Below are 24,908 nucleotides of genomic sequence, written 5' to 3'. Positions count from 1 at the left end.
TTGCAGAATACCCCCCCTCACCCTCTCACCTGAGGTGTTCCTTGCCTCTGCCCAAAGTACCTTGCTCAGCTCTTTGCTTTCCAAGGATATTTTTCCGGGTGCTGGGAGACTAGGAGGATTTCATCTAAGAAAGTGACCGGCTGGTGGGGAAGAGGAAGGTTAGATGTGGACTGAGGGTGCTGCCCAGTAATCCTCCTTAAATCATAGCTGGCAAGAGGGAGCAGACAATCATTTCTTGTGACTGAGACAAGATCGAAGGATTAAGGGTGTCTCAGTCAAGAAGGGTCGGCATTTGGTCATGAGAATGACACAAGTCAGTCTACTGAAAAGAACAGCTTGCGAGGTGAAAATCTATTAATATCGCCTAGCATCCCTTTGAAAAGCCTGAGTTCTGTAATGGGGAAAGACAGAGGAAAGGCCCGGCCTGTGTGTCTGCCCACAAAAGCTGCCGTCACAGCCCTGAGCTATAGACAAGCCCCTCTCCGAAGCTCCTGCCCACCGTTCTGGGACGTGCTGGTTGCTGTCTGAGCCTTTGCACTCTCCTCGTAACAGTAATGGCATCGCCCACCGGTTACTGAGCCCTGAGCCCAGGTCAGGCACACAATGCCCTGTACTCCGTATCTCATCATTCCTCGTAAGAACCTTGCACAGCAGTCGCTTCTTTATAAATGAAGAGACTGAGATGTCGGTATCAAGCAGTGTATTAGAAATGACTCCGTTAATAATAAAAGTGACTAAGAACAGCTCCTATTTGGTGAGTGCTTACTGCGTGCCAGCCACTGTGCCCAGCAAGCGCTTTCCAGGTAAGCCCCAAACTATGTGAGGCTTCTTCACAAAGACGAAGGACCAGAGTCAGAGAGAAGTAAACTGCCCGTGTTCACCACATTCAGAAGGGGCAGAAGCAAGGTTCAAATGCAGGTGTCTCTCCTGTCCTGCTAGAGCTTTTAATGACTATTTATCATTCGTTCACTCATTCATTCATCCAACAAATATGTATTGGGCACCTACTATGTGCTTGGCACCAGTGGAGGTGCCAGTCGCGCTGCAGTGGTCACAGCAGTGCCCTCGTGGAGAGGACACTCATGTCAGTGACACTGCGTGCGCTGGATGCCAGGTCCTCCACCAATACTCATTGAGCATCTCGGTGTCAGGCATACTCGGCCCGTCACACTGCTCCTCAGTGGAAACGCGGGTTGGGACATCACAGCTGTGCCGTCTTCAGATGTGCCTTTGTCTCAGACCGTCAGCTCTAATGGGCAGGGGTGGGGTGGGTCGGGGTGGGGACGTAGGTATGGCCCTGGCCCCGGCTCTGAAGACGTTCACCCCAACATCTTTAGGCCAGACAGCCGAAATAAACTGAAAGTTGGGAAAAGCTAATGCAAAATGCTTTTGTAAGCCTTTCCCTAGAAAGGTTGAACTTGACACCATCCGGTTGATTTAAGCAGCTCAAGAGATGTTGGCTTATGCGCTGAGTGAACAGGTGCCAGCTCAGCTCATTAAGTCCCCCAAGTTTCCATCTTTCCCAGGCTAATTGGCGTTAATGCATGGGGTGCCGGATTCTTATTACGCGGGTAGCTGCAGCAGGCTCTTGAATATTCAACACCTGAAGGAGTTTGGGATCAAAGACACAGACCACGGCTGTCCATGAAAAGCGGCCGTCCAGCTCTGCTTCTGTGCCCACTGAAGTTTACCCCGCTTTGGGAGGGGGTCGGGGGGTGTGTGACAACTGTGTTTTGGCAAGACAACTGTTTTGTGTTGTCACTGGGAGTACTTCTCATTCTGCAGGGCTATGACTTGTCTGTTTCCCCAATGACACTCCATTTGCAAACATGTGCTGAGTACATTGCTGGGCAGGGGCCTATAGGTGGGGTTTGCAAAGAAACTGGATCCAGTCCCTGCCCGCAGGGCACACGATCTGGTGGGAAGATGGAGTTGAAGAAAGTGCAGTATATCGTGAGAGCTGCTGTACCAGAAGCCAGTACCCAGAATCGGTAGCCCAGGGGAGGGCCTAACTATCCTTGTCCGGCTGGGTCCAGGTAGGCTTCCTGGAAGAAGTGACATCTAAGCTGAATATTTTCAGCAGTTGTGTCTGTTCAGTCTGTTCCTCACTACTTTGCACACTGATCCCCTCCCATCACCCACAGGGAGGGCTATAACACCTACTTTAGCTTTCTCATAGTAACAAGAGCAGCAAACTAGCATGTCACTACATATATGTCAAACACCGTGCTGGGTCACTTACATATGTGATTTCATTTGTTCTGAATGAGCTCCCTCAGGGATGGGTCCCATCACTCCTATTTTACATGTAAGGAAATGGAGGCTTAGAGGATTTAGAAGTTGCCCAAGGTCTTATGGATTAATTACTGAATGGCAGAGCTGTGGCGGAGCAATTTGTAATTCTGAAGACAGTAACACAGTCACTGGGGCACATTCTAAAGAACACTTGCCTCAATGGTCGCTGTGAGGGTTCGCTGAGCTTCCTTAAATGAGGCCCTGTGCATGCTGTCCATCAGAAAGATGCTTAAGAAATGTGATCCCCGGCCTTCATGGCATTGGTGGTAGGGTGTGATGGTGTGGGCATTCTCCTTTTATTTGTGTGGGGAGAACACTAGGTACTAAGAGGGCTTCCTTCTTGGGTTATCAATCCAATAGCTGCTTTTGGTCCCCTTTTGTCAGCTCTTGCAAGCTGCGAAAGGGCCAAATGTCCTGGGAATTGCTGGACTAGCTGGCCAGAGAATCTGGAGCCACGACTTCAATTAGCACCACCTTTAACCCCACTTGCCTACTTTTGCCTGAGGGACTTAGGGTAGCATGGGGAGAGGAATCTGAATTGCTGGTTTGCACCAAATGGTAGCAAGCTGAAGAAGTTAGGGAGGACGTCTCATAGCACAACCTATAATATTTAGGTATCTGGAACACCCGTTTGGTGCAGTGTGCGGGGCACGAGAATGTACCTAGCGGACTTCTAACTACAGAGAAACAAACTGACCAAGCACTCCCAAATGTTGCACTCAGAAATCCCTCTCCACGTTTGCACCAAGACCACCCTTTGCACAGGCAGCTCCCAGCCAGTGATAAAGTAGGGCAGGGATACTACGGCAGGTCCATTCCCAGGAGACCTGGGGTTCCTCTGATGAGCAACTTTGGCTCAAGAATGCTACACAGCCTTGTCTAAGATGATTCCACACACCCTTCCTTCCTCTCTGCTCTCTTTCACTCTGGGTCAAACCTGTATTGTTATCTGATGGCTTTCCCTGGCTCCCTCCCCATTTTTGCTCCCAGGTGGGAGTAAGTCTTTTCATCTCTTCATGCACTCTCACCTGCTGCGTCTGGTTGAAATCCCACCAGCCCTGACGGCCTCAGCTGCTGCCTACATGAAAGCCTGGTGATCAGAGGCTGAAAGAAAGACCTTTACCTTCCTGTTATAAATGAAAAGTTCTGACACAATGGATGCAGTGGGACCATTGTCTGCCTCTATGTGGACAAATTGCCTAACTTCTCTGAGACTGTTTTCTTAACAATAAAAATGAAGGTAATTACTACTTTTTATAAGTTGGTGCCATGAGGAACGATTAAATGAGCTCATGTATGAGAGAGTTCATAAGCACTCAGTAAATATCTGCTCATATTTTTACTGGGAAAAAAAATGTGGGCCCTCCGGATGCAAATTTTTGTCTATTAATTTCATCACTGAAGTTACTGGGTATCACAGGCATTTTATGAAACCTACCAACCTCTGCCGCTGGCTTCCAAAGGATTTTAGAGATGATTTTACCCATCAAGATAGATAATCCTTCAGCTTTGAACTGGAAAAGCATAATGCTTTGCCAATCTACTCTGATCCCAGAGAAAATGGATTGATAAAAAAAGGTGATGTCAAGGTTTAAAGCCACTCCTTCTCCCCCAATCTGCTCAAAATTAAAACTGAGCAAGGCACAGTGAGACAGCTTTTTAACCTTTCATTTTTATAAAAGACGGACTCTAAATCGGCCCCAAGTTTTCTTACTGACAATAGAAGCGAGTGTGGTGACCAGTGTTCTGGCGGAAGCCACTTTGGGCCCTGAGCAAGTCACCTCCCATGAATTTCAGTTTCCTCTTTTAGAAATTAGCATATTATTACTCAAGTGAGTTATGACAAATGAAACACATGGAACAGTGCGTGGGACATAGTCAATGCCCAATAAATATTAGCTGTTGTTATATTACTAATAATAGAGTCATTATCATTTGCATATCATACAGATTAACTGAAATAACAGCATCTAGCGTATTTTTAGACCCCCAGTGACGTTCACTTTATCTGAATCTAAACCATGAGCTTTAACACTTTAAAGAAGTGACTAAGTCTCTTTTTTAAGAGGCATGGGGTTGGTGGGGAGGAGGAAGATAATTAATATTTAAGGTCTGGAATAGGGTGTCTGTCTTCATTTTCTTTCAAGATCGTCATTGCATTTTGTGTTTGATTGCAAGCAGTTCTGATCCTTCTGATGGATATGTGTAGTGGGCTCTCAAGGAAAAAGGAGCGAGAAAGAGAGAGCATAAAACTATATACACACAAGCAATGATGGATGCGAAGGACAAAATTTCCAGTAGACCTGGTCTATAAATTGTCATTTAAATTTGCAATTTAAAAACACTGTCTGACTTTTTGATTTAGGCAACTGTATATGACAGACAAATAATGGAATCCTAATAAGCAACGTCTAAACGACACCTCCAGTCTCCCAGACAGAGAGGGCGGCAGTTGAATTCTAAGAAGAGAAAATAAATCTACCAAGAATAGGAAAGATGACCAGAACTAAATAGTTGCACTAATCACTTGATAACAGATACCAGGAAAATGTATTTCGGGCTGTTTAAAATTCAAATCCTTAACAGACGAAGGATAGGTTATCAACTGCAAACCCCTAAAGTCATTGTGAGGAGACAGAATTGAGCTAGATTTTTACATTTCATCACATTAAAACAGATGAACCAAAACATCAAGGCACCGGGAGAACAGATTACAGTTGATAACCTAAGGTTAAAAGCTGTGAACTACAAAAATCACTTGCGCTCAGAGGTATATCCACTGGCAAATCTTAATGCCAACGCTTTACTAGAGTGGTGGTCCTCACTGGTGACACCTGCAAAGGGAGGCCCACCCTAAAGCCTGGGTTTCTGCTCACTGCAGGAAACAAGTTAGCATCTTCCCCTGGCCACAAAATACAGAAGATAAACACTACCTCAGTTCAAAGATGAAAACAGAATGAATCACTGACTACTGAAAGCAGTTCTATATGCGACAGCTTAAACATGATTTGGCAAATTTGGGAATGGATCACTGAAACAGGGCAACGATGGCAGAAAGGTGGGGAGAGAGGGTTTTGTGAGTAAAAGCTAAGGAAAATGAGATCACTTAGCATTTTTTAAAATGATAATGGCAAAAAATTATAATGGCATACGGATAGCTTAAATGGTAAGGTTTAGTAAAAAAGTAATGCAGAATTAAATATGCAGTAGGATCAAATTAGAATGCATGTGTCTGCATGCTTGTGTGCACATACTCATGTACGAAAAAAACAAAAAAAGATGAAAAGAAAATACACCTGACTGTTAACTGTTCTCACTGGAAACCAGAATATGATTTCAGAACCCTCTACATAGTGCTCAAAGAAGCCATTAAAATCGACCGGCATTAGCAAATTACACAAAATCTATTTGCAATCTATAACTTTAAGAGCAGGAGGAGAAGCCCCAGTAACCATTATTTTAAAACATTAAAGGAAAACTAATGGACTATAAATTGCTAATTCTAGGAAAACGTAGGCCAAAGGCCAAAGCATTACCTATCTAATATAGGCTATTCTATTGTTCAACAGATGCTTAATGAGCACATACTATATGCCTGGTTCTATGCATAATAGGAAACGAATAAAATATGTGTAGAACTTGAAGGAGCTTTCACTCTAGAAGACTGGGGAGCAAGTTCCTGCCAAGCAAGATTTCCGATCTGCTGGCCTTCCTGTCACTGGACGACGGGGTAGAATATATTTTTCATGACTAGGGATTTAAATCTAACAGGTAGACAAAGTCTATAATAATGGAAGATATTTCACAAAGCATCCATTAAAACCAGAAAAAAATAAAGTAAATCTGAGCTCCAAGAACCTTTATTCACATCTCACAGCCTCTGGGAAATCCTGGGATATTTGGTTATTTCTGCCCTGGGATTTCAAATGACTGCAACAAAATATAATTGCTTCTTAATTGTCTTTAGGGTTAGATCTTAAGTTCTGCAAGTCCAGGACATGTTTATAATCTTTTGTGGACAGCAGTCTGCCTGCTTTTAGAAAATGCCCAAAAAAGGAATGAAAGAAAGAAGGAAGGAGAGGGAGGGAGGGAGGAAGAAAGGAAGGAACTCAGAGAACTTGGCAATCATTACACAGCCCCTAACAAAATTAGTTGGTACTGACAATTCTCGATTTGACAAGCATTTCTTCAACCTCTACTGTGAGCTGGGGGCCGCAGTGGGCACCTTCCCATATGAATTCAGTTGTTTCTATGATTTTGAACTCCAATCTGGGGGTTATTTATTAAAGCTATTATGGACGACGAAGCACAGAGACTTTGCAATCAGACTATTCAGGTTCATATCCTTACTCTGCTAGTTTCTAGCCTTGGGCAGAATCTCTTGACTCTAGGATTCCATATATGTATGTGAAAATAAAATGAGGTTAAATATTTAGAATGCCTGGCACACTAGTCATCTTCTCCCAATAGAAATGGTTTTATTTCCTATAAACTTGTATCACATACTTTCCACTAGTTAATCACAGCCTCAGCCTGACCAAAAGCCGATGGGTACATGGCTGAGAGAGCAGGTACAAGTCTTGCAAAGTTTCATGAAGCCAGGGCTAAAAATGACCTTAATGTCATTGCCCATTTCCTGCTATCAAGCATCAAGTTACTTTTCATAAGTCCAACCTGATCCCAGCACTCATAGCTCTCCATCACGGCTTCAGTGAGACGTCCAACATCTTTAGCACACGCTTCCATATTGCTGTTAATAAGGGATATGGGGATGATTATTTTCCAAATGATAGCAGTCCTGATCCTTTTTTAGGATCACCTAATAAGAACATTTTTCATTGTTGGAGATAATTCCCCTTCCCACGCACATGTGTCAAAGACAGTTTCCCACACTCCCGTACATCATCCTGAAACACATGATAAGATTCAGGCCTGCTATTTATCATCGGCTGAACTTCTTCCCCTGCGAGTTCCTACATGGCTTTTCTTGCTTCTGGTTTAACAATCGGATTGCAAGTTCTCCCTAGAGCCGTCGCGCCAGCCAGAGGAGGTTGAAAGACCCAAGTGACAAGAGTCCCCAATCTGAGGGAGGTGAACCTCCAATGATGATATACAAATTTTTTATAAAAGTAAATTGCATTTATTGCTACCACTTTACAACAGGAACTTTACAATCGGAACTGAGCTTTCACTGAGGTTTTATTCAATGACCACTGCTGGAAAACAGCACCATACAACAGAAAGATCCTATGCTTTCGATCATGCAGACCTGAGTTTAAAATTTCTATTCTTCCCATTATATGATGGGTGACCTTGAACTTATTTTGAACTTATCTTGGGATATTTCCTCATCTGAAAAATGGGAGTATTACCAACCTCGTAACTCTCTTGTATTCTCTGGCTGCATTTTGTAGTCACGTAAGCAATGTCATTTTCCATTTTTTCCCACTGGGAACTCTTCAATAAATTCTCCTCCTCCCAGCTGGGAGAGAATATAATGACATATAAGCTGCAGTCCCTGACGTCAAATCTCTACTTAAGACTCAATCTAGTGAGGAAGAAAGGTTTATACATACAATCCTATTTGATGGACAAAAGAAATAAAAGCTTTGTTAGGATTTGAAAAGTTTTTAAAAACAAATATGCTGACAATCATGGGGAAAGGAAGGCTTAATTGAATGAAAGAAGGGGAATGCAAAGGAAGAGCTTCATGGAAGTACCATCTGAGCTGGGTCTCAGAGGATCAGGTGGGCCCTGACCGGCAGGTAAGAGACGGGGATTTTTTTTCAGGTTGAGAGGAAGCAAACTTCATGAATGCTCAGGGAGGGCCAAGCAGGTCAACGTGTTCAGAATGTGCCAGGTGTATTTACAGCTTGTGTACCATTTGTTGCATGGATGAGTGAGACAGAACACCAGGGCTATTCAGAGCACAGGTTCTGGGGCTATGGCACCGACTTTGTCTCACCTCTCCAATGTCCATTTCTTCATCTGTGAACTGGAGATTTAAAAAAGGGGGCTACCTCAAAGGGGTGCTGTGATTGACAAAATACATGGAAACGTTTGAATATATTGCCTGATATTTTGTCACTGCTGACAGATAGTAGTTACCCTTTATCACCAGTATCTTCATTATTATTTCTGATATGGGGGTGCCCTCTGGAAGGTGAACTGGGCTGGTGATAATACCCAGAGATTTGGAGCATTTGCAAAATTGGAGTGCTTGTTCCAAACTGAAATCTGGAAATGCACTTCGATTTGTGCACAGTCAAAATCTTTCAGGTGCACCTAGTCTTTCCTTTTGCATATCTGAAAAATATAGAGTAACTGGCATGGCATCATCCTTAGATAGGAAAATACTTCCTTCTCAATCACGTGGTGTCCTTGTATGTGACAATCTCCCAGATGCCGTAGACAAGGGGGGTAAAGAGCTAAGGCTTCCAGTGCTTTTCTAACTCCATCACATTCTGTCGTCCTTCCTTTCTTTTGCTGAGGCCACCTCAACCCAATGGTGCTACAGTGGAATCGGCAGGAATTTGCCTCGCAGTGTGTGCATTACCTGGTATTTGGAAAGAGGCCACACCATTCAGTGGGGAGCAACTCAGTCTGGTGGCAAGCATGTGGACAGTCTCTGGGATCAAAGAGATCTAGGTGAGAATAGGTCCCTTTTCTTACAAGTTGAGTGGCCTCAGGTAAACCTCAGCCTCAGCCACCTCCCATGTAAAATGAGAATACTTGTCTAAAGGTTGTTTTCAAGCTTAAACGAGACAACACGCAAAATAGGCATTTGTTCTTCTTTCACCTCCACCCCACCCTCTCCTCTGCCTTTCATCTCTGTGTGCTCTCTTGATGGACTGTGAGGAAATGCTCAGTCTTGCAACATGTGTACTCTGACCATCCCAGAAGCAGTGTTGCAATGGAAGGAGGTTGCTGAAATTCCAGCATACCTGGGGACATCATCTGCTCAGCAAAACCACAGAGATAATCAAACCTCGTGCTCTGAGGCATTTACTGATTATCTGAATAGATGAAGCCTCTCCCATCCCAGGAAAGAGTGTACCCTTACCTGACTTACAGGGCTTGGAGGCCTAATGTGCAGGGCTTTGTTCTCCCAAACATCAAAATTCAGGCCCAGCCACCGCCAGAGGCAGCACACTGAGCTTAATGAAGCAGTGGGATGAGCTAATATGGCAAATCTTATAGCTCTTACTACCAATATGGCCCACATTACGCTAAATTACAGCACCAGACGTGACTGGACACACATCACAAAAGGAGAAGTAGTTCAAGGAATGGGAGGAATTTTCAGTGCCACATAGTAAGAATCTCCACAGCCAGCATTTAGGGAAGATGTTGGTGTTTTTTAAATTTTCTTTGTCCTTGTACAAATCATTCCCCCCATACTTTTATGGAAATTAATTTAACAAACGTTTACTAAGTACCAACCATGTTCTGAGTGCTGTGCTGAGAACTCAGAGCTAATGGCAAAGACAGAGAACTACGTAAACAATTATTGTAAACATGTAGCAAGTATGATGATTTGAATAATTACAGGGTGCTAGGGACCCCTCAGAGATCCAGTCAGGTGAGGCTTGGTTAGTCATAATTTCGTTCATTCACTCACTTATTCATTCAACAAACATTGTGGCGTACCTAACTCTTTCAATGTTGTGTTTAGAGGTAGAAGTGAAGTTAACGAGACAGACATTGTCACTGCACTCACAGAACGTGCAGCCTAGTGTGAGAAAGACGAATAAAAGGATAATTCAAATAATGCATTACGATGGGCAAAATACAGTGCTTTGAAAGCACACACACCAGTCATGACCCACAATTTGGGGTCATAGGGGTGGGTTGCAGTGAGTCACCAAAGCATATCTGGGGTAAGTCATATCTAACTTAAAACTAAAGCACAAGTGGAATAAGCTCTGAAAAGAATAAAGAAAATCGTCTTCCTAGGAGAAGAAAAGCATTTGCAAAATTCCAAATGTGAAAAATTACATGGTAGGATCAGGGAACCAAAATTAATTCAGTTGAGCCACAGAGTGGAGTAGCATTCTGGGAGAGTGGTAAGAGATGTGACTGGAAAGATAAGGAGCGGTCAGACCAGACAGGGCCTCTTTGAAGCCACGATAAGCAGTGTGAACTTTATTCTGGGGGCAGTAGGAGCTGCTTTCTGACAAGACTGAAGCAGAGATGGAACCTGATCAGAACCTCACATTAGTGAGCAGGGCCAAAAATAGCTTGAAAACCTGACGACCACTTAGGAGGGTGTCAGGATGACTCCAATGAACGTAGCCTGAACCCCTTTCAGGAGAGGGGCAGAGAGGAGAAAGAGAATAAATGGATCTGAAAGAGATTTAGGAGATCACAGGGCCTGATAATCAGTGATTCATTAATTGAGAGCATTGGGAAATTCACAACGCTAAGGATAATGACCCAATCACAGTCGCTAAGTTCTGAAGGATGACCAGGAGTCAGCCAAGGGAACAGGGTAAGAAAGATGATCCAAGTAGAGGGAACACTATGCACAAAAGTTACAGAGGCACGTCCTGGGACCTGAGGCTCAGTGTGGCCCTGGGGGCCCAGTGACAGAAAAGGAGACAGGGACCAGATCCCAAAGGGTATTCCTGGTGTATTGTCTCCTGTGGTATGCTGCGGGGGTTATAAAATAAGTCCAAGGAGGAAAGGAGCTGTGAAGGGAGGCTTGAAGAAAGCCTGACTTCTTGTAAGTCAGTTAGAACCAGTTAGAATGAAGCCCTGAACTAAGTCACCAATGAAACTTGAAATGAGTTTGTCTTCAGGGAATGACCACAATGAGTGAGGTGTCCTGGAATAAGTTCTGTGTACAGAATCTCTCCCACCACACGTGACATGATCTGACAGTCAGTCTTACAATGAAGAACTGGACTTCTTGACCTAAAACAACATTCAACTTCCTTCTAAATCCTTCAGCCCAAGAGCTTTATGGGTCAACCTGAGATAAATTTACGAGGTCTTGTAATTAAATCCTTGATTTTGAATTTCCAAAGCCTGCAAATCACAGAGGCAGCAGAGAGTGATTAATTCATCAAGATCCAAACCCTTGCCAGGATAGAATGGTGCTATAAATTTACACGATGTGGCTAATCTGTTTCCATGCCCACTCCCCTAAAAACAGTGTAGCCCCTGTGATTTTTTCATATTCCCCAACCCCAAGCATCATAGCACTGGGCAAATCCATAGAATGCATTCAGGGAAGATGGCACAGTTCACATTGGGCAGACTTAGTGCTTTCTAGCTCATGAAAACAAGCCACGTGACCTGGAGAAAGTCTCTTGATCTCTCTGAACCTTATTTTCTTATGTGTTCCATGAGGTGATGTAAGATTTAGGCTCATTAGGGACAATTTATCTAAAATGGCCAGCATGCAGGAAGCATGCAATAAATGATGGCTATTAATGAATGTTTGTAGCTTGACAACATGGTCCATTTTCCTTTGCATTTCCTGTCCACTTTCCCAGTTGTTCTTGGAACAAGCATCAGTTTGAAGATGGACCAGTTCTTTTTTCTCACTGGCTGATTAGCCCATGTAGCTTTGGAGAAAAGGGTACCTTCTACCTCTCTTTATATCCTACAGCATTAAGAAGGGTTGCCTCTCAGGGCTGGTAGGAGGAATGGGGAGCAGAGAAAAAAGGGAAAGTTTCCTTAACTTGAGTCTACAAGTACATATGGAGAGAACTGTGTTAGGTGTTTTCTATTTTTGATTCATATAAACTTTATTACAACATTTTATTTTGAGATAGATATTATTATCCCCATTTTACAGATGCAGAAGCTGAGGCTCAGAAAGATTAACTAGCTAGCCTGAGACACACAAGTAAAAAATGTGCTGAGAACTTGACTCAAACTTAATTTTGTCCAATTCTAAAGCATGGGCTCTTCCAAGAGTTTTCAGTATAAAGAAGAGAAAACAAACATACTAAGAGGTTATTCCTAAGAACATAAGTTGTTTGAAATCTATTGAGCTAAAGCCTCAACAGCCAGGGAGTCATCCCTGGGCTCCAGCCCAGGCTCTGCCACTGACCAACTGAGTGGCTGTGGGCAAGTCGTTCCACTTTTGAGACCTCACCTGTGAGAAAGAGGCTCTGCACAGCCCCAGACACTAATTCCTTACAAGCTTTTATGTGTGTCAGCTTCTAGAGAACCTATTCATGTTTCAATGTATACAGACTTTCAGAGTATTGTGTTAGTTGTGTTTATTAAGATGAAAATTCACTTGCTTTTGGTCAGGAAAGCAGTGAAAAGAGTTTTCATGAGAATTTTCTTTATTATGACAAACATGTAATATTTAATAAATAAATATACATTGGAGTAAAAAAATAAAATGCATTTTATGAATAGTAACAGATTGAGAATGAATAGAAGTAACAAAGTAGAGAAAAATATTTCTTTTCAGGGAAGGATGAGACCTATAAAAATCAGAAGGGCCTCTTGAGGTAGAAGGTCTTCAACTGCATGAATTGACTGGACTCTGAGTCCCCTTTCCAGGTGTTTCTCTGTCCCCCAGAACACTGAGTGCCACCAGGGCCCTTGGTTAGCACGAGATAAGTGTTCAGGGACAAAAGAACTAATTAATCTATCAATCAATTCATTAATTAATCAGAATTTCACATTAATTAATCAGAGACTCTTCTATGTTTTAAATTTGGCCGAGCAAATATAATTTCGATATCAATTTGGTGCCGGAGGAAACTAAAGCTCACATAGTGAAGAGGGTTGAGAACATTGAGAGAGTGGAGTGATAGAGTGGGGGGCCTGAGGTATGAGCCCAAATCCAGTGTGTGGGCTGACCTCAGGCTGCCTCCCCTGCAGGGCAAGAGCAATGAAACATCAGCTTTGCACCCCAGGCCTGAGAAAAATACTTTGTAAAAAGCATACCTCAGGGTCCTAAGGATCCAATGGGATAATGAATATAATCAGACCTTGTAAGCTCCTACATGGTAAGCTACCATTAATACGGGTTACTTTCCAGGGCTAACCAACCAGTTTAAGGATCAGGAATCTGAATATGGCATTACCGAAACCATTCCTTAACCAACATTGACCAGAATTTTCTAAGCAAACTGCCAAAAGTTCTCACAGCTACTGAGGCACAGAGCCAGGCTTCAGGCTTCTGTGCCTGAAGGCAGCTGCCACGTGACCACCAATTTCTCCTGGATCCAATCAGTGCCTTGATTTTTGGAGCCAAATCTTTCTGAGAAGAAATAAGGTAATGTGTTGTTGTTGTTGTTGACTCATGATTCTTGGGTATAGCTCTAATATAAATATAAAGAAAGTGAGTAAGTTTATTTCTAGGTGTTTCTAGAAAACCAGGAGACAATACTGAACTATAATCTCAGTGGTGCCAAAAAGGCACCACTGACCAAGCCAGTGCCATGTTGCAGATCCCAAGCTGGCCCTTTACCCAGGATATCTCTCTTGGCCTTCTGATGACAAGTCTCTCTGTCTCTCTCTCTCTCACAGAAACACACACACACACACACACACACTCACTCACTCACTCACTCTTAATGATAAGTGTCAAAGAGGCTAAATAACCCATCTCTGGTTACACAGCAGGTAAGGAGAAGAGTTAACATTAAAAACCAGGTCTGTCCGGGTCCAAAGTTAGCGCTCTTTCTGCTACACTAAGCTGCCCGATGGGGCTGAGAAACTCCAGGCAGCGAGCCCAGAAGCGTCTGCATCTGCTCATCATGGGACCCACTCCTTCACCACAGTCTTCTACTAGGTGGCCTAATCCTGGGGTTTCAAGTAATAAGAACTGTGTCAACTCTCCTCCCTTTCGATGGCAGGTGACGAACTTGAACATATACATCCTCCAGTCCCCCATCAAATTCCACTTCTGGAATATGCACCGTGTGACAAGCTGTATGTGTCAGGGACACAATCCAATAAAAATGAAACGAAGAAAACAACTTTATTTCTCACGACTTTCATCCCTACCTTATTTGTATTGTGAATATTCTAGTTACATCTCCTAGATGGCCTGTCTAGAAACTCATTTTATGGTGAAATATGCCCGTGTCTGATTTGTATTTAAAACTGTCTGACTTGCTTTCAACAGGTTGGGTTAAAGAATTGGGGTGATAGATTTTTGAGAAAGTCTAAAGGACCTCTTATCTTTCTTTATCCCACTCTTTCTTACGATAGATGACCCATATTGTGAGGTATTCTTTTTTAGGAAATAGAATACCTTCCCTGGGAGCTATTTAAATCTTGCCACGTGGTGGTGGGGGGGTGGGGTGGGTGAGGAGAACTCTTCTAGTCTGTAATATCATGTAATAATATGAAAAATATACTTTGGATATATGTCAAAAACAAAGCAGGATATAAAATTGTATGAATAATATGATCTCAAGCACATATTATCCTGAAAATTAAGTTCAGAAGGAAGTAACTTAGAATGTTAATAGTAGTTACTTTTGACTGATGGGATTATGTATGCTACTTTGCCGTTTCTAATTTTCAGTAACAAGCATATACAGCTTTTTTCAAAAAGTCAAATGTAATTACTAAAATATAGTATAGTATATATATTTTTTTTTTTCAGAAAGAGGCTTAAGTATTATTCAGTATTTCCTTACTACCAAAAGTTTATAACCTTATATGAGGTTATAAACTTCGACTAACACCGGGCACAAAGATTATTCAAGAAAAGAAAGTTATATATCAATCTTGTTGATGAATATGGATATCAAAATCCCAAGTAAAATATCAACAAATCAAATCCACATATAGGAAATAATACAGAAAACAACACATCATGAATGAATAGAATTTACCTCAGGAATGAAACTTAGAAAACTCTATCAGTGAAATCCACCACAGGTAAATTAAAAGAGAAAAATAAAATATGTATTGAAATAAATATAGAAAAAGCATATGATCAAATGAGAAACAAAAACTCATAGACACAGACAATAATTTAGTGGTTACCAGAGGGTAAGGGGGTGGGGGGTGGGTGATGAGGGTAAAGGGGATCAAATATATGGTGATGGAAGGAGAACTGACTCTGGGTGGTGAACACACAATGGGATTTATATACGATGTAATACAGAATTGTACACCTGAAATCTATGTAAATTTACTAACAATTGTCACCCCAATAAATTTAATTAAAAAAAAAAAGAAAAGAAAAAGCATATGATCAAAGTCAACATGCAAATTCAGCATTAAAAAGCTATTTCCTGGAAATTGATAAATAAAGGGGCAGTGATAAAGAAATTTAGAAAAAACTTCAGGATCACACAGGTAATTGAGAAACACTCCCATTAATTTAAGAACAAGATTAGGATACCTACTATCACTAAATATTGTGCTGACAGACCTAGCCAGCGCAGTAAGACAAGAAAAAGAAGTACCCTGTTTCCCTGAAAACAAGACCTAGCTGGACAATCAGCTCTAATGTGTCTTTTGGAGCAAAAAGACCTGGTCTATTTTACTATAAGACCGGAGCTTATAAAATATAAAATAAAGTAAAATATAATGTAATACCAGGTCTTATATTAATTTTTGTTCCAAAAGACGCATTAGAACTGATTGTCCAGCCAGGTCTTATTTTCGGGGAAACACGGTACTTAAGGATTGCAGAGAAAGACAGAAACTTACTCATGAGGTTATATGTTGCCTCCACAGAAAAATCAAAGTGGAGTTGGAAAAAATATTAGTGAAAGAGTTGAGCAATACAATTATATTCAAGATTCAAGACTGATATATAAATTGTTTATTTCCTTTTAAAGTTCTACTTATTTTGATCTAGTTACCAATATTTGTTTAATGGAATATTTACTATTCCATAGTCAAAACTGAAGAACAAGAAGTGAATTATTATTCCTGTTACCAGCACATTCTCTTTCTCACTTTAATGTGTGAATGTGTTTCCATAGTGCCTTGGGCCAGACACGTGTATAGAGAATAAAGAGGGTTTATCATCGTTGCATAATTACAAACAATTTTTAAATTCTTGCTCTGGGACAAATTGACTATGTACTTTTAAAGATCCCCTCTATGATGAGATAAGAGAAAATAATGTAAGAGGAGGAGGATGATGATGATGGTAAAGAAGAGAGAGGAGGAGGAGGGGGTGGAAATAGGATAAGAGAACAGAGAAAAGAAGGGAGAGGAGGGAGACTGAAGAAAGGTGATAGGAAAGAAAGGAGGTGAGAAGAGATAAGGAGAGAAGGAGGAGGGTGAAGAAAAAGAGGAAAACGAGAAACAAGGCTAAATTTTGTTGAGCCTTTACTATATGCCAAGTACTGTGTTTTATTTACCTTATTTCAATTAATCTTCATAGTGAGGCTTTACCTTATTTCAATTAATCTTCATAGTGAGGCTTTGAGGTTTGTACTATTATAATCTTGTTTTATCGGAGAGGAAACTGAAGCTCAGAGAGTTAATATTCTAAAGTCACATAGTTAGAAAATGGTGCAGCCAGAATTTCACCCAGATCGACCTGCCCAGACTTCACAGTATTAGCCACTCACTAGAGGACACTCGTTGCATGCGTGTTGTGCTGGTTTTAGAGCTTCTTAGAATATGAAGATGAGGAGGATCTACAAAGGTCACCTTCACGCTCCCACTCCAAGTCCTCAACTAAGCCAATGTTCTGAAAACCTGAATCCTCTCTTTAAAATACTTCTGGTTTTGCATGCTAAAATTAAGAATGAAAAGATGTTCACTAAGATACAATTTTTAATGCATTAAGCATTCAAGAGCACAAGTGTAGTGGAAAGGTTAAATTTGAAGCAAAAATATAACTTGTCAGTTTCCACTGAAAAAGGATTTGAATTCTAGTACATACCAGGCTCTGCAATTTTTCCCCCCATGTAGCAGTTCTCTCAAGACCTGTGTTCTCACCCACTTGCTTTCCTTCTATTATTCTTAGACCACAAAGTATTAAAAAAAAAAAAGAAAAGAAAAAAAGGTTTACATTAAATTTTAGGGACTAAAATAGACTGCTTCCAAAATATTTGTGTTTCAAATAAACATCTAAAGCAAAATTTATAGTCCTTCCTGGGTTTTGGCTGTCCAAAGTCTGCATATGCATTACATTTATGTCCCATGCTTCCTATAGAGTGTCAGACAAATGCCATCACAAAACATGACTGGGCAGGCACAGCGACGTCTCGAACAAATCACTGCCTGTACAAAGCAACCAAGGGCATCTGGGTTTGCAAGCCCATATTGACAGATTTCAAGACCTGAAAGAGAGCTCTATTAATCCTCTTCTATGCAGCTGAGAAGGCAGGGGAGGAAAAGAGCCAAAACCACAGAAAGAACACACATACACACACACACACACACACACACACACACACACAGCAAGAGGTTGCTTGCCTCCAATTACAACAGGGGGACACACTGAAAGGTATGGCCATAAAGCCACAGGACCAAATTCTTCAGGAAACATGAAAAGTGATAGGATTATTTTATTATCCCACTAGGCATTCCAGTCTTCATTACCAGATATCTATGTGACTTCCCTGTATAACGCACTTTCTAAGTGTTGGGAGTTCAAGGGTGAACAAGAGGTCCAGTTCTGAAGGGGTGTAAATATAGACGGCAAATAAAAATGCAGGGCATTTGTAAGAACGTGAAATGCTAACAAAGTGCAAAACAAACAAGAGCAAGTAACCCAATTTAGAGAGTAAAAAAAGCCCCCCACCCCAGGAGGTCCCACCAAGCTTAAACCTGAACAATAATAAGTAGGAGTCCATCTAGAACAAAGTGGGGAGCAACAAAAGTATTTCAGGTTAGATTAATAAGATTCCAGTGGTTCTAAAGTCTGGTCTCTAAACCAACATCATCACCATCACCTGGCAACTTATTATAAATGCAAAATCTCAGGGTCCCATCCCAAAACTCTGGGGGTGAGACTCAGCTGTCTGTGTTTTAACAAGCCTTCCATGTGATTCTGGCGCTCTGCAGTTGGGAGAACCACTGATAATATGCAAAGGTGAATAAAAACAGACAGAATGCCTGGAGGGTAGACAGGGTTAAATGGTGAGGGGAAGGGGTGGTTAGGCAGAGATATTGATGGAGGGATGGGCTAGAAGGTAAATCAGGAAAGGCTTTGCAGGTTATGAAAAGAATTATGCATTTTAGTCAGAGAATGCAGAGCCATTCAAATATTATACAATGAGCACAGAAAAAAAAAAAAGCCACACAACAACAACATAGCAAATAAAGCTGATGACTATTAAAAATATGTATGTGATCCTAAAGACAGTACTGTAATCATTCCAGAGATACAAACTCATTCCTGTATAGATAAGTAGCCAGTAAGAAAGAATCAAATTCGGTCCTACCTTTCTTTCTGGAGTCTTTCTTGGTGCTGGTTTTCACAGCTACTTGAAGTTCTGTCTCAGTTGACATCCTACTAAATCCTTAGTCCACTTCACACAGATCCCGGGCCTCGGCCAGGATCATTGAGGACTCTTCTCCACGACAACAACTCCGCCCTTCAGAAATGACACCCCGAGCTGCACATTTCATTCACTCTTTTCGAGTGCTGCAAATCAAGGGAAGAGAACATTCAGAACCATTGCCCTTTTGAAGTGAAACAGAAATGAGGGGGAACAAATGAAGACTCACACATACAAAAACAGCAAAATCTTGGTCTCCGTGTACAAACGGCTCTCATGACTTCAAGCCGTGGATGGGTCCACAGCGAAAGGAATGAGAGGCCTATCTGCAAAACTGTTTCTCCAACTGGGTAACTCGAAAGAGATCTTTGAAACCCTGGATGTTCAACGAGGGCAACACGTAATTCTTTGTTTTCCATGTTTCTTCTTTTCAAGCACGAGATGCCACCCAGAAAACACAGCCCAGGCATATTTCCTGAGCAGCCTTGTGGAGACATTTCCAATAGTGGGACACTCATCCATCTGCCAGGCTTGATCAGAGTCTTGACAGCCAAAGCAGATCCTAGGGAAGTGACCTGTGGTAGGTCCCTCACTGGCAGGCAGCAGAGGCGGGCATGGAGCTGACACAGAATTGGGCTCCAAGGGTAAGGTGACAAATGGGGCTGAGGAACTTTCTAGCAAGCCAATTTTTACGTCAGCTTTACCCCCAAGCTATAAGAGCAGACAAGCATTTAACGTGGGGAGAAAAAGAAAAGAAGTAGATACACATTGCATTCATTCTTTCTTTAATAGATATGCATTGCACACTGCTGAGTACGGTGAAGTTCAGACACTGTTCTGGGAAGAGATAATAATGGGAATATAACCACTTCAATTTCAGCTAGTATTTACCATGCACTTACTATATCCTATGCCCTTAGCTACTCCTTCACATATATTTACTCATTTGCTTTCATTAAATTGAATGAACGTATTCCCCGGGTCAAGCCAACAGTCTCTTTCCAGTGACTACCTATCCGATAGTTATATCTGAGAGTTTAGTTGAAAATAAACATTTCACCAGTTATTCGTTTTTTAAATAGTATCAAGATGATATTATACTATGGCTTAGCTGCCTAGGCTCTGATCAAGCTAGGCTGGTCAGGCTACTGGAAATGGATCTTCAAACTGTGCAGCCAATCCTTAGCTCATCCCACAGATCTAGAACTGTTTACTTGAAAAAGGCTGACCTAGAATGCCAATGTCAGCTCAAAAAGGATTGTGACCCACAACGCTCAGTCAAGACAACTGAAGATGGATTAACTGGAAGGGCCAACATAAAAGCCACATGAATATGATAGGTTCCCTGGTTTGTTTTTAACAAGCTGTTTTTTTAAAGAGCACACCAGCCCTGAATGAAAGGTGCTTGCTCTAGAGGATCTAAGGCTACAACTAAGGAAAATGCAAAGTTCTGTCTCTAGAATGGGGTCCATACGATTATTTATAGAAAATGAAAACTCTTCTTGCCATTTTGGTTTCTATGCCATTCCATTAGCCTGCACTGCCCTTCCTAATCTCTCTCCTCCCCCAAAAGACAGCATATCATAAGAGATGAGAGTCACAAAACCCAGTCATATATGGACATAATTAATTTTATTAATGATATTTATCATTTCATTGCAATACCTATCTATTACGGGACAGGTGCAAATCCTGGCTCCTTTGTGTCAACAGACATTTACTGTGCAACCATGCTGGCCAAGAGTAGAGAGTCAAAGCCTGGTTCCTGTCATCAAAGGAGCTCAGTCTAGCAGAGGTATCAGTCATGTAAGGGACTGCAATACACGTAGCCAGAACTAAAGCAGACAAATACCTTGCATACTGGGCACAAAGGATCAACTATTGATCTTTGCTTGGAAGAGTCAATCAGCCTTCAGAGAGGAGCCCTACACTGTGGGATCTTGAAGAATTATGCTTCTGTCAAGTGCATGATAAGGGAAAGGACCGATGGCTATGCAATAAATGCATGTATAACAAAGGAATGAATGGTTGTTTCAGGCAGAAGGACCAGCATGTACAAGGAGGCTTGAAATTAACAACCAAACTAATAAGAGGAAACGTAAGTCTAGTAAGGAGGTGATATATTTCCCATCTTCCCAATTTTCCCTTGGGTGCTACCTTTCTATAGAATCTTTCTTTTCAAGTCTGCCTTAACATTCTATCAAACCCCTTAAGTTTCAGTTCAAAGAGGTATCTCATGCAGAGTGGTTTTCTGATCTCTCTGCTAAATGGAATTTCTCCCTACTTATGTCATGATCTGATGTTTGGCCAGCTTCATAGTTTGATCCACTTACAAGCAATGTGATAATGAGGAAGTCACTCAACCCTTTGCCTCAGTTTCTCTATCTGTATAATGGGGATAACAATATCAACTTCACAGAGCTGCTGGTGAAATTGTGATCACATGTGTAACAAGCTTGGAAGAGTACCTTGCACAATTTCTGGTAAGCACTTGATAAATATTAGGCATTAATAGTTTCCTATGTTACATGGCTGGTAGGTCACATGGCTGTTATGTGGCTACAAGTCCATCTTATTATCCTCCTTCCACAGAAGAGGAAACCAAGGTAGGTTCAATCTGCTTTCCAAGGACAAATTGCACAAAATGATAGAATCTAAGACATTTCTATCATGCTGGTCTTGCACACAGTAGGTACCTAATCCAAAAAGACAGAAATGAGCTGAAATATGTGTATTTTACACAATTTCAAGCACTCTTCAAAGTCAATATATAAAACTGGATTGGACGTGGGCCACTTTCTCCCCTTCTACTTTATAAGCGACAATTACAGCACCTGTCCCTATTCTGAATCTCCAGCGTCACCTGTTCAACAAAATGTGATTGTGTTCAAGTGTTATAAGCATTACTTGTGAATTTCTGAAGTACGTCCGTATATCAATAATGAAAGGGAACCAGCATCATTTTCAATCAAAACTTAAATAAGGAAGCTGTCGTACAGACAGAACGTACCATGGCCGGGACCCTGGCTCCCCTTTTAATTTTCCAAAAGCCAGAGGTTGAGCAAATGCTGTGAAGTAACTCCAGATTATTTAGGAAATTCGTTTCTTTGTAATCAAGGAGATTAAAGTCCTCTAGAGCCAGAAACCATGTGACAACTCAAATCATTTTCCCCCAGCAAAAGCCGTGAAACCCTATCAGTTAAATTCAGGCTCGCCTAGAATTTTGAAATGCTTCAATAATGTTTCTTTGCTCCACACAATCTGCAGTAATTTAATATTCCTGAAGTGTGTCAGGTTTTTTATAATGAGCTCTTCAAATCTAAGTGTGAATTATATAACATTCCACTACAGACATTTTATCTAGTGAACTGCTTCTAAATGTAAAACCACGTGTTCAGGGATTGGGGGGCCAGGGGTGGGGGGACACTAATCCACAAAGCAGAACAAACAGATAGGACTTTAAAATGATAATAATAATAATAATAATAACAACAACAACCCAGCACAAAGATTTGAGCAGCTACAAGAGAACGAACACATACTAAAAAACCCACCGTCACACAAATGTGTATACTTTCCTCCCTAACATCCTCTCCCCTTGCACAATCCTATCGTAAAATAAGCTAATGTTTATGAGGGGCCACCATGGACTATGCTATCAACTTCGTGTGCATTGTCTTATTCAATCTTTCAACCACCTGGAGATATTATTATTATTATCTTCATTTGACAAATGAAGAAAGTGAGGCACAAGCCAGTTTAGAGGCCACAGTCACATGACTAATAAGTAGCACAGCACAGGGTGGGGTACAAATCACTCTTCTCCCCAACTTAACTCAGAACCCTCCCCGATGTCCACCGGCTGGCGAATGGATCCACAAAAGGTGGTGTATCCGTGCAATGGAATATTATTCAGCTGTATACAGGAATGAAGCACTGAGCCTTGAAAACATCACACCCAACCAAAGAAGTCAGACCGCATGTTGTATGACTCCATTCATACGAAATATCCAACACAGATACATCCACAGGGACAGAAAACAGATCAGTGGTTGCCAGGCAACTCACCACAGGGGGAGTCACCGCTTATTGGTTACAAGGTCTCCTTTGGGGATGACGAAAATTTTTTTGGCACTAGATCGAGGTGATGGTTGCACAACAGCATGCATGTGATAAATACCGCGGGACAAATGGTTAATGTTGTCATACGTATTTCACCTGAATTTAAAAATAAAATAAAAACTTCCCAGCCAGGTCTCACACCCTGATTTAAGCCTTGTGTGATATGCTCAGACTACTACAAATTCTAGTCTAAAAGGACAACCCAGCCTTAGAAACCAGATGAAGAGGAGGTAGTATTCCCAGAACCAAGACTTTGGGTTTGAGTAGCAGCAACTACATAAGTTATAAAGTACATGCCATTACCAGCATGTTCTCTGATTGGGCATCTTCACCAGCTTCATCCAAAATATAAAGCACCGAAAACAGACCGTTTATCAACCTGGCACAAAGGTTTGCAACAGTATGGATGAGAAGCCTCGGTTTCCTTATCAGTAAAATGGAAAGATAACAACCAAGTATGCAAGATTTGGAAGATCGATGAGGTCTGGGACATCAGAAGCCTAGCTTCGCGTACAGAATGCTGCCTTTTGTGTAAGAAAGGAGGAGATCTAAATCTGCTTCTCTTTACAGATAGAAACACAGGACAAACAAATCAGAAAATAGTGAAGCTGTTTTCCTACATGGGAGATCCTGGGTGGTAGAGTGACTGGGTGACCAGGTAGAAAGATATGGCAAAGGGTGATACTTCTCAGAGGATAACGTTTTACATAATTTCCATTTGGCAGCATATTAATATTCTACATTTTTGAAAAAAATTAAATTAACAGGGATAGGAAGTGAGGGGGGGAAACGCTAAAACTCAGAGTGGACTGAAACAAATTAATCCACTTGTATTTCAAATGAACTTCATAAACACAATCGCTGGAGGGGAAAGAAAGAACGAATCCAAATAATTTATGGCCACAGAATTTGACTGTTTACACTCCGTCTTGGGCAGGGTTGGGTCAGGGGGAGCTGCAAACAAACCTCGAACTCTTTTTAGTAGGCTTTTTGGTAGTGTTATGAGCAAAGCAATTATGAAAATATTTTAGATGTATTACAGGATTGAGCAAAGGATACATGTTTTGATATTCCTGAGAGCCAAGGTTCTCACTATGGAAGAAGAGACACTAAAATGAGAGGGAAGGCAGGAAAGTATACTGCGGGGATAGGTTGGAAATTGGAGATTTCAGGGTAAACTCATGATTTACAAAATCTACACACATCTGTGCATATGTGTATGTATACATGAGCTCATATGCGTATATTTTCGAGTTCTGTCCACTGAACAGGTCTAGGGCAAAGATACCTCAGACCAATGTGATACCTAACACTTAGATTTTGGTTTATACTACCATTGCCTCTTAAAAGGAACTGGGGGTTCTTGGAGAAAGCAATGACTCCAGAGCTGGGGCTGGTCAGGTACAAGGTGAGCCTGAAATATCTTGTTATTCCAGAAAGTAAAGAAGTGGTCAGACAAACACAGCTGATGGGGGAATGTCACAAGGATACAAAGGACATCTTAGAGGATGTGTCACTGGCTTAATGTGGAACAATTTAAACACCAATATAAGGTAAGGATGCTATTAACTAATAAACCACTGAAAAAAATAGGAATCCATGAATCCTATTATAAAAGGGAACGCTGTCTGGTAAATACAGAGGGAGTGCTGGAGTATAAAATCAACACTTTGCAGCCCTCAAAATAAAGTTTAGTCAGGCAAGAATCCTCAATAAATGTTGAATCCAGGGGACATTTTTGACGAAAAGCAGGACATTTGCAGATTAAAGTGTCTTCTCACTTACTGTTTATAGCGGCAAGGGAAAAATCTGTGATTATACAATGGAGAAACTGAACAACACCTCAATTAGGTTATCCAAACTAACATTCACGAAGAGAGGCGGAAGAATATCTTATGACACCCTGAAAAGAACACATCACTACCATGTGGTATTCTAGCCAGGAATCTAATCAGGTTATGCCTTTAAAAATGGGATGGCAGGACTGCATTCTTAAAAAATGTAGTCATCAAAGACAAAGGTAGGCTGTGGAAATATTTTAGATGAAAAGAAACTAAACAGATACAACAACTAAATGCAATACCAGTA

The 24,908-nt window shown here is 41.4% G+C and overlaps 1 protein-coding gene across 7 annotated transcripts in view; it reads right to left on the bottom strand.

Moving 5' to 3' along the window:
* The window catches only part of DAB1 (DAB adaptor protein 1), a 1,094,927-nt gene that overhangs the window by 247,468 nt on the left and 822,551 nt on the right, over positions 1-24,908 (bottom strand). For all 7 annotated transcript variants that reach the window (XM_081055475.1, XM_081055476.1, XM_081055478.1 and 4 more), the window contains one exon: positions 18,642-18,844. In XM_081055475.1, coding sequence (XP_080911601.1) covers positions 18,642-18,708 — 67 coding nt within the window. In that variant the 5' untranslated portion in view covers positions 18,709-18,844. The remainder of the gene's footprint in view (positions 1-18,641; positions 18,845-24,908) is intronic.

Source organism: Rhinolophus hipposideros (genome assembly GCF_964194185.1).
Source record: "Rhinolophus hipposideros genome assembly, chromosome: 8".
NCBI classification, from domain to species: Eukaryota; Metazoa; Chordata; class Mammalia; order Chiroptera; family Rhinolophidae; genus Rhinolophus; species Rhinolophus hipposideros.
Note: the sequence above shows the minus strand (reverse complement) of the source record. Positions and strands in the feature narration are given on the sequence as shown.